The following is a 10,400-nucleotide window of genomic DNA, read 5'->3' on the forward strand; positions in this document are numbered from 1 at the left end:
CGGCGGCGGCGGCGTGGGCGAGGAGCAGCTGCGGCGGTTCCGGGAGTGCCTGCAGGAGGCGCTGCGAGGTGAGCCGGGCGGCGGGGCGCCCCCTGCGGGCCGGGCCGCGCCGCGCTGACGCTGCCCTTTGTTCCCCGCAGAGCACTACCGGCACCACTGGTTCCCGCTGCGGCCCTCCAAGGGCTCCGGCTACCGCTGCGTGCGCATCAACCACCGCATGGACCCGCTGGTGGGCAAGGCGGCGGGCATGATCGGACTGAGCCACGAGAGACTCTTCCAGCTGCTGCCCAGCGAGCTCACGCTCTGGGTGGACCCCTTCGAGGTGTCCTACCGCATCGGCGAGGACGGCTCCATCTGCGTCCTCTACGAGAGCCCCCGGGCGGGTGGCGCGGCCCGCACGCGCGAGCGCCCCAGCGGCTGCAAGGCCGAGTGGCGGGGCGGCCGCTGCAGCCCCGCCGAGAGCTACGGCGTCATGACGGTGTCCAGCTAAGAGGCGCTCCCCCCGTGCCGCGCTGTACGTACCCCACTTGCGTGATGGACTTAGATGTAACCGAGATGTTGGTTTTTCACTCTATAGCCATTAAAGTCATAGTAGTACTGCCAAGCGCGTCGTGGCCAAGGGCTAGTGTATAAAGCGGTTCTTTAACGTCACTTTCTGGGCTGTGTCCTGTAAAATGCACTGTACAGTCGACTGGTTGTTTTACACATTTATATTTTTTCAAAGCCATTTTGGCTACTTGTAATAAAAAAAAAAAAAGCAACACTGTAGCACTCTTTATGATGGATTTTAGTCGAGCTTAACCCTTGCTCCAAAATTCCTCAGCTCACAGAGCAATAACTCAAAGAGAAGCTGGGGGGAGGACAGATCTAACATGCTGCAGTTACTAAATCTTCCCGGTGACTTGTCTGCACAGCCTTTCCTCAGGGTCGTTCACGTTTGGCTGCAAGGTACAAATCACAAAAACAACTCCTTCTCCCCACCCTCTTTCAAAGCATGATTTTTTTTCAGGGCTGAGTTGCATCATATTCCAATGTTTTGATGTAAGGAATTGACCTCTCCTTTTTCTCTCTTTTTTTTTTTTTTCCTAATATTACTGGAGCAGAATAATAAAGATGTGCTCAAACTGTTTTGACTCATTTTTTTCAAACTTTTATATTGTTGCCAAAGTGTTTTTTTTCTAATGATCACAGGTGGTGTTCTTTAAAACAATGAAGCGTTCAACTTTTGTCTTGGTTTCAGTAAAGCTTGGTAGCAACTTGCCTGATTAGAGGATGGGCTTTTTTTTTTTTTTTTTTTTTGGTGTGTGCTGTTATCAAACTGAAAGGAAACAAAAGAATTACACTATTTGATATACTGTAAAATTGTCTATCTTTTTTTAACTCTTTAGATAAATGAGTTTGTATTATGATTTCAACTTAAAACCATGGAGGGAAGCTAGAGGGGAAACACTAATCAAGTGTTAAATACAGATTTAATGTAATAATTAAACTTTATGTTGCTAGTTTATGTGGAGATTCTCTGTATTTATATTTTACTAAGAGATTCATTTAGCAGGTATTGTGGGTTCCTGTTTTTAAGGCAGAAGCTGTGGATTTTAATGGCTCTGTAGTGTCTACCATCCATGTTTTTAGTCRCCTGGTATGTGCTTGGAGTGGAAAGCTGGATGAAAGAGAGCTTTGTCTATTGTTTAGTATGTCAGTAAAAAATCTGGCAGCGTGTCTACAACATGATAAAACATAGTAAAGGGGCAAGTCTGGGCAAACAAGAAATGGTGGAACTCTAGCTCACATGGAGAGATGTTTTTGTGTGTTAGAAAAAGCCATTTTATTAATTGCTGTTTGATTAGGTCCTTTAGAGGCAGRCTTGCCTTGAAGTATTTGTTTCATCAGAGCAAAATGGATTGTGCCAGTTTTTTTGGTAATCAAAACATTGTAAAATTGATTGTGTTTTTATCTTCTCGCTCTAATAGGAACTAGCTTTCTAGGTTCATTTCAAGTAGTGGTAGAAGATTTTTACCATTTTACCATTTTACCATTTACCAAAAAAGATTTGGTAAAAGATTTTAAGACCTGTGTTTTCTCTGACAGAATAACCTACATCAAATATTTGTTTCATTAGGAAACAAATGAAAAGGATGGAAAAAGATGAATTTAAATCAGCTAAGGGAGGTACCTTCCTTGGTTAAATTTCACCTGAAGGATACCTAGCCTTCATGTCCTCTGTCTGAAGGGACGCAGTTGAGGTTTTCTGCTTAGCAGTGGGTCCTACATAGTCGTAAGCTTTGAAGAAGGTTTAGAGTTGAGTTGAGCATGGTTGCCAGACATCGGATGTGGCTTGACGTACAGACAGATGTGGGATATGGCAGCTCTTTCAGATGTTCTTTTCCTGCTGTCCATCCTGCAAGGAAGAGTGGAGCAGAGCCTTGGTGTACTTATAAATTCCCTGTTTTTTATTGGGCTATTTCATACTATATCTTGTTTCAAGTATCTTAGGTTCTTTGCAAAAGCAATATTACTTAMTCATTGAGTGACATTTTTGTCACTATTTCAAGTCCAATTTAATACATTTAAGCTACAAGTGGAGATCTCAGTTTCTGGAGATGGTCAGGTGGAGAGACTGGGGAGCCTCAAGTAAGTACACTGAAGCAAATACTTGCTTTCAGAGTAAATATGACGAATATGGGTATTAAAGACTGTTATCCATTACTTTAAAGAAATGTGGAGGATTTACTGTTGGTACAAAGGCATTTCTGACAGATTGAAACTTAGCAGCATGCTAAGGTGGCTGTTATCTGGAAGAAATATCTAAAATCCAGTTTCAGGTTTAACTGAAAGATCATGAGAGTATGGCTAGTTTCTGCTCATGGCAGAATGCAAAAATATTTAATATGATACTATGCACTTCTGACCACTTCTGATTAGCCATGGTTATTTAGCAAAGAAAGGTTAGGCTTTTGTAGGAAGATTTACCGCATGGCAGCTTTGCTGAAGTAGTAAAAATATATGGAGGACAGAGATACTTGTTTATACTCATGCCTGTTTATGTGAGGAAGAGTCAACTGTTGGATAAGGAAAGCTGCAGGAAGAAACATTTATAAAGAAGAAAGCACAGGCTGCTCTGCTTCTCCGAAACATTGCTGTGGTGTGAAGGCAGCCAAACAACCTTCTGTCTTTGTTGTGAGCTGTAAAATCCTAATGGTCCCGGCAGCTTCTGTAGCCTTATGGTTTATGTACCACAGTTCCTGCATTTCCCCTGCACCCAGATCATGTTGCTGGCAGTTAACAAATACTGCAGGGATGAGTTTTAATTGGAAAACTTGAAGAGGCAGGGGCACTGCCTGCACTTCTGGTGCTCTTTGTTGTCCATTAATTTCAGTGTTAGGTAAATTCAAATGGGAAATGAGGTAGGTTTTAGAATGTTGTGTCTAGATACTGAGGTCCTTATTTGTTTATCCTCAAGATGAAGGAGCCGTTCAGTATGGCCTCATATACTTTATGCAGTAAAACTTGCTCAACCTGTTTTTTATCTCAAGAATTGAAAAGATGGAACCTTTCAAGACTCAGCATAAATTGTTTTCTTTGACTGGGAACTACAGATGTTTTTTTGCAAGCATTCCTTCACTGTGTGTTACTRCATGTATGACAGTGTGCTCTCAGGAAGCGAGTGCAGTGAACCAGCTGATCCAGCTCACGTAAGTTCCCTTCATTATTTGCCATTCCACGAGCACTGATGATTTTAGGGTTATTTCCTCTGWTTTTGCTTTCACTGGGAGCACTGTAAAATTATTTCAGATCTAGTGCTGACATAATTATTAAATATGAACTCTTTCATTTCATCCACTTGTAATTCACTTTTACATTCTTCACTGGGTATTTTAATTTTATTTGGGATGCCACTCGATTCAGATTAAGTACCTCAGAAAAATCTAAGTCGTTTGCTGTGGTTATTCACACCAAGAGTAAAACTGAAGATTATTTGGCAGGATATCTTTTCAATAAAACCATGTTGGCTGGCATCATGATTCTGCTCCCCTCTTAATACCTAGCTACCTTATGGTGAAGTGAATGATGAAGTAAAAATATTATTAAATGCATTTTCTATCCAAGTGAGCAAATTTTCCTGCAGTTATGAGTTTGTTACTTTTCTGTATTCTATATTCTTCACACCTTTTACTATTGAGGCATTTTCTCCTTATTCCAATATGCACTAGGAATAGACATTGGGGCCCAGAGTCTCCTAAGGTTCTCGGCATTTTTCTGGACTCAGTGGTTATATGTTGCCTTATGAACTTCTAAACACAATACAGTCAAAAATACATCGCAAGGATTTGATCATTCCACTAATTCCAGGTAGTCAGAGGATGCTGCAAGAAGCAAGTTCATTGTATCCTCAAACACATAAACTTGTTTCACTTTGTGTCCTAACTTGGAAGCCACTTTTTTCTACTGGGGCTTTAAGAGGGCAACGAACTTGCCTATTGTGTATTAAGGTATGCACATATTGACCAATCTTTACAACCTACTTATTTGCAAGATAAGCTTTGTTTTGCATGCTACATGTGGATAAGGAAAATACTAATGAGTGTTCCTAAATACATAATATTTCATGCAAATTTATTGTAAATATGAATTTGATGTTTCACACTGCGTAGAGTAGTCCCATACCTATTATTTATATAGTGTCACAAGCATCAAAATGATGTTATATTTTTCTGTTGCAAAAGTGCAGTTTGAGGGTCAGATTTTCATGGAAATACAGGTAAGAGGAATGTAAAGGAATTTGAGCTTAGCCTTGACTTCTCTTTGGGAACCTGGATTGCCATGTATTGTATATGGGAAGACCATGTGGAACATGTATCATGAGATAACATTCCATGTAGTGCTCAAAATGACCTATGTCTCACCTAGAGCCTTACTTCTGAGAAATGTGGTGGCTTTTGTGGGTACACCCAGGGTTATTTAATGCAGGTCTCACTGATAGGCTGATACGAGGGCTGTAACAAGGYGTTTTGCTAGTATTTGGTAGAAAAGAGGTACAGATGTGTTGGGACTGGGTCATGTGGTGCTTTCTGCCATAGCTGGCTGAGACACTGGGATGGACAGATACTGAAATGGAAGGAATTCTGTGTTTTGACATGGACTGCGARCTGTTTTTCATGTATTTGGAGTATGCATTGGTAGGATCTCAGTCCAGAGAGCAATTAAATGTGTCCTTGGATTTAGCAGTAGTGCTGAACATTTAATTTGGACTTAAGTGTTTTACTGGMTGGGGGTTTGACTAAATAGAAATTCAGATCATGAGCTGTAAGATTTATGAGACACTGAATTATAGCATTAGTGTTTTTTCTAAATTACATTTGACTAATACTGCTGACAGCCCTCAGATTTTTACATAACTCAGTGTCTTGTGTTTTAAGTAAGTGAAAATTCATGAGAATTTCTCTGATACTTAACATTAASAGCCTTTTGGGCCAGCCCTCCATGAACAGAGCAGGTTCAGCACCTGCACTGCTCAGCTGAGCCCTGTGTGTCTGCTTGATGGACCTTTCAATTTCTAAAGTATCGATTCCAGATTTAATTGAGGTTGAAACCTCAGCTATTCTGTGAGTCATTTTACCAGCAAAGAACAACAGCAGGGTTTGTGTTAAGCTTGGTCACAATTGTATCTGTGTGTGGTGCTGTCACAACAGTATATTCAGGAAAAGCTGGGTGTATTTTATAAAATAAGCAGGCCTTCCTCCCCTCTCCCTCCCAGGTCTGTAACATCRTTGGGTTTTTTTATTTGTTTTTCTAAATGCAGTCTAAAACAGTGATAGTCTCCTAATGAAACAAAAACTGAAATGAAGTCTGAGAACAGAACTGCTGAAGCTGAAGGGCTGCTTTTTAGCTGTGATCCAGGGTAGGGCGTATAATTATTTAAGTTTGAGAAGCAGTCCTAAAAAAAGCACAGGCACRTAAGACATCTTCTTACTTCTCCCTGTTCATCCCATCTTACCTTTTCTGTGGTTTCTTTGTCCCTGACTTCAAATGTTTTTTTTCTTGGGAAATTTGCTAAGCCATTGTATCACTGTAAAATTAAAGAGATTAGTGCTGGTTTATTGGAAGACAGTGCATTTAAAAAAAAAAAACAAACTGTCATAAAATAAGAATTAGACTAGTAACAAGCACTGGACTAAGAAGCTTCATCCCCAGCTCTTTKTATGCTTTTTTTCCCCTAGCCTTTTGCAGCTCTTTCATTTTTTATATAGCACATTGCAGTGTGTAACACTATACCTCAATGTACCTTTTGTGCTCTTAACTGCAAGTATTTTTTTCTAAATGATCTGAAAGTTACCTTTATAAAGAGAATTATGTCCCTTCTGTTATCACCTGAGGAGGATCAGAGGATCTGGAATTTAGAATATGAGATCTGGTGCCTACTTTGTTAACTGAGCAGAGCTTTTGTTAGGCAGTTATGTTTTTGAAAGGAGCTGCCCAATAACTCAGGAGATGTATGCCTTTACTCCTTTTTTTTTTTTTTTTTNTTTTTTTTTTTTTTTTTTTTTTGATGTCTTAATACATCTTACAATATTTGCATTTTTTTACCATTCTTTTTTCCCCCTTAGTGGTTGCTTCAATGATTCTGAATATTTATTTATTTCAAGATTTTGGGTGAGGGTAACAGTACTGAATTATGGTTCATTTTGAAATGTGTTTGATTGTTTTCACCGTTTCACAATAACGGGAGGATTATCATCTAGACACATTATGCTCCAAATATAGAACGTGTAAACAAGTCATCATTTATAAAGAACAATCCTTCTTTGTTCTTTCAAACTATTTTTACTATGTGGTAGATAATTGAAGGAGTCGAAAAAATCCATATACCAAATCTAAAGGTGATTGCCTATTTAACAGGAAGACTTCAGGAAGTCATTTCAAATGTGACTGAAAGGTAAGAGAGAAAAGTATTAATGATGAATCATTCAAATGAAAACAAATACATAGGAGCCCTGTTATAGAATGAGGCGTTTGTATGATTATCTGAGAGAAAGATTTTAGAATCTTTCTGCTAGAATCAAAATACTGCTTAAAAACAGAAGCATGAAAACCTGATAGCAAGAAAGGGCAATTAACATTATATCATCCATCACTACATAAAAGAACAGTGTCGTACTTGTTACAGTTTGCAGTCATTTCACATTTTTACTAATGCATAAATGCACGTCTGTCTTGTGAAGAACTTCTCTTACGCATCTAGCAAAGTTCATCTGTAATGAAGTTCCTTTGTAATGAAATTAAAGATGCAGTTATAGGAATGGGTAGCTAAGTGACTTTTCCATCAATATTTTTCCAGATAATTTCTGATACCTTGTTTTGCCACATCTGTTTCTCTTTCTATGGTGCAGGTTGGAAAAAACGTTCAAAYCATAGACAGGAAATGTAGCTTTTAAATTAAACATTTAGTATGGGCAATCATCCCTTCTCCTTGTGCTGCAGATATAGGTGTTTGTGGATGATTCTGCTTCACACTGAACTACCTAAGATTGATTTGGTGGGCTCAGGAGGAAGGGACACAGCAATGGCCCTTTATCTTGTGTGGAAGTGCTCACGCCTTTACATGGAAGTCAGACATTAACCCAAGCAACTGTAGCTATGCAAAACAATTTAATTTCCACTCAAAGTAAAGTACTGTTTTATCAGTTTGGTCTGAAGGACGCCAGGTTCAGATGACCGTGCAAATGTGCAGTGACTAGTGCTCAGAGGAGCTAGAGAGATGTGTGGATGGAGCAAAGGGATATAAAGGGTTTGTTTTATTGTAATGGGAAGAGAAGGGAAGGATGCTGCTACGGAGCAGAAGAGCATTACCTCTCTGCAAGGGGTCTTAGCTTTTAGCAATTAACTGGCCTGTTTTCCACCAGTAATTGTGGCCTTACAGAAGAAGCTGTCCTTCCTGTCAGCGCTATTTGGACAGAAGTTAGTAAATCAAAAGGCAGTAAAATTAAAAGTGAGTGGTTTGGGTGCTGTGTCATGGGAAGCTTTGTCCCTCGAGCCACAGCCTAACAGCAGAAAGCAAGCAAAGCTCTGTTTTCTTGGATTTGGGAATAACTGCCAGTCAATTGCTTTTCAGGAAAAGTAATTTAAGTAACTTCCTCCAGTGATGTCGTTCTTTAAAATGCTTCCTGTGATCAAAATAATGAAATAACGGCTGAGTCATTAAAGCTTTAAACTTTGGCAAAACCAATGACTTGTTTGGAAAATATGTGAACTTTAGGCCAGTTTCCTGAGGGAATATGAGGTCTAACAGCCCACCCTGGGGTCAGGGAAACACTTAGGACCTGTCACACCTGCAACACGTGGCAAGGAGGGAAAAGGGAGCGTTTTAGTAGTACAGGTCAGTGTTGGGATGGCTCAAATATCGTACTGAGATTAAAAAAGGAGAGAGGAGTTCTTGTTAATTTTTCCTTTAGGAGGAATGGGGGATATAGACATAAAACAAAAGCAACCAGTGAGCATTAAACAGTTCCGACACAGCACTGTATACCCTCAAACCAGTAGGTGAGGCTGTTTCCCATTTTATATTTTGCACTCTAGACCTGTAACTCTGTATGTGTAGTAGACAAAATATTTTATTCCCAAGTTAGGTCCTTACAAAAGAGCAGCTTAGCAGTTTTTGATTATTACCCTGCTGCTGCTTCAGACACATCCAGAGGTAACAGGGGTCAAGCAGTTAAGTGAACAGCATTCCACTTCCTTCCCTTTGCAATATGGTGCTTGGTGGGAAAGTGGGAATACGGTAGTCTGCTTCGTTAACCAAAAATATATCTATCTTTTAATCAGTACTTCTGAGATTTACCTCTCTCTGCGGTATTGACAGATTTGTTGTGTAAAACATAGTGCTCCTGGATTCTGAAGAAAAAATCACAATTTTCCTACAGTTTGCCTCTTACTTTCTTGTTTTGATGAGGTTATCTCCTCTTTCCATGTACTTGTTTCTACCTAAAAGACACATATTATCAGTTAAGTGTTTTTGTTCTGTCTATTGCTCTTGTTTTGTGTTGGGTAGCAGGATCACTCTAGCTGATTTTACAATACATTACTAGTAAGTACAAATATATACTTCCCTTTTCATTGATCTYGCTAATTTAATTGTAATGAAATGTCTAGCTCCAGATCTGGTTTTGCAAATATCTTTTGTGTGCTGGTTGTGTTCCCATTCCTTCTTACTGATAACTGGAGGACTTGTGACCCTACTATGACTCATACTGTTTTGCTGATTCAACTAAAAACTAAACACATGTAAAAAATATAGATATTATCATTCAGGTGAATAACCTRCTATAATTTGCCATATGAGTGTAAATGTGCTAAGGACAATGCAAGACACGGGACAGGAATATATGGCCAGATTTGAAAAGGGGAACAGGAGTGGTGTTTTACCCATAGGAGATGAGAAATAATCTGATAAGGTTCCAAGGCTTTTCACAGAATTACATTGACAAATAACAGTTAAGCTTTAAAAAAAACATGTATTGTCTTTCCTACTTAAAGATGGCCACAGTGGGCTTGTGTCAGAAAGAGAAATCTGTTTTAAGATGTCCTCTGCTTTAACCATTAACTGGTCAAATGACTAAACATGAGATTAGATATGTTTGTGGTAGCAGACAATAAGGTATTTTCCCAAGGGTAGAGGTGTTGCAAGAGGGTGTGTTTGATCGTAAGCTGGTAGTACAACATGAACCTCTGCAATAGGAAATGCAAAAAGCAGCTAAAGTCGACCTTCAGTGACTTCTGAGCAGGCTGTTGAGGCTGCTCTGGTCATTTGCTGTCATCTCTTTCAGTAAAACGTATTCTCCTTCCTTGCCTTCGTTAAATGCTGTGAGAATGGGCTTTCAGGTGGTGCTGAAGATGCTGGTGGGTCTTTTCTTGCTCTGATTTCATGCTCTGTCCAAGCTTTTTGGGATTTTGTCACCAAGTTCTGTTTCTCTGACCTCTTATTCAGATCTTTTCCCATTTATTTTCCCTTGCTGCACTCCAAAATTCACCACAGTGAGAGCTGAGCAACAATTAGTTATGTCTTTACCTCMGTATATGTTCAGGATTCCTGGCCACAGAAAATGGCAGCTAATGATCTTATCTATGTGTAAAAAGAATTTGTCTTTCTTTGTAGTTCTTGGGAGTGACATGTGCTGTGCGGAGCAGCGGATATTTACATTCTGTATCGGTAACTTAATTTCCTCCCTCCTCACACTGTTTAATCAYAACTGTGGTTATTGATGGCAGATTAACTTTATGCAAGCTCTTGTCAGTTAAAACATCTATGCGGTCTTAGCTCCACTGGCCTTAATTCAGGTTTTTCGTGCTGCCCCCAGCCCTGTTCTTTGGACAGTGTATTTTTAACAGCGTTCGTGTAATGAACA

At 39.7% G+C, this 10,400-nt stretch overlaps 1 protein-coding gene across 1 annotated transcript in view; it reads left to right on the forward strand.

Moving 5' to 3' along the window:
* Positions 1–1,075, forward strand: part of LOC112953119 (protein BTG1-like) — a 2,849-nt gene extending 1,774 nt beyond the window's left edge. Inside the window, exons 3-4 of the mRNA XM_026046123.1 lie at positions 3–68; positions 141–1,075. Coding sequence (XP_025901908.1) covers positions 3–68; positions 141–490 — 416 coding nt within the window. The 3' untranslated portion in view covers positions 491–1,075. The remainder of the gene's footprint in view (positions 1–2; positions 69–140) is intronic.
* The last annotated feature ends 9,325 nt before the right edge of the window (positions 1,076–10,400 follow it).

The sequence above is a fragment of the Nothoprocta perdicaria genome, unplaced genomic scaffold (genome assembly GCF_003342845.1).
Source record: "Nothoprocta perdicaria isolate Ctin4 unplaced genomic scaffold, notPer1 scaffold_42, whole genome shotgun sequence".
NCBI lineage: Eukaryota > Metazoa > Chordata > Aves > Tinamiformes > Tinamidae > Nothoprocta > Nothoprocta perdicaria.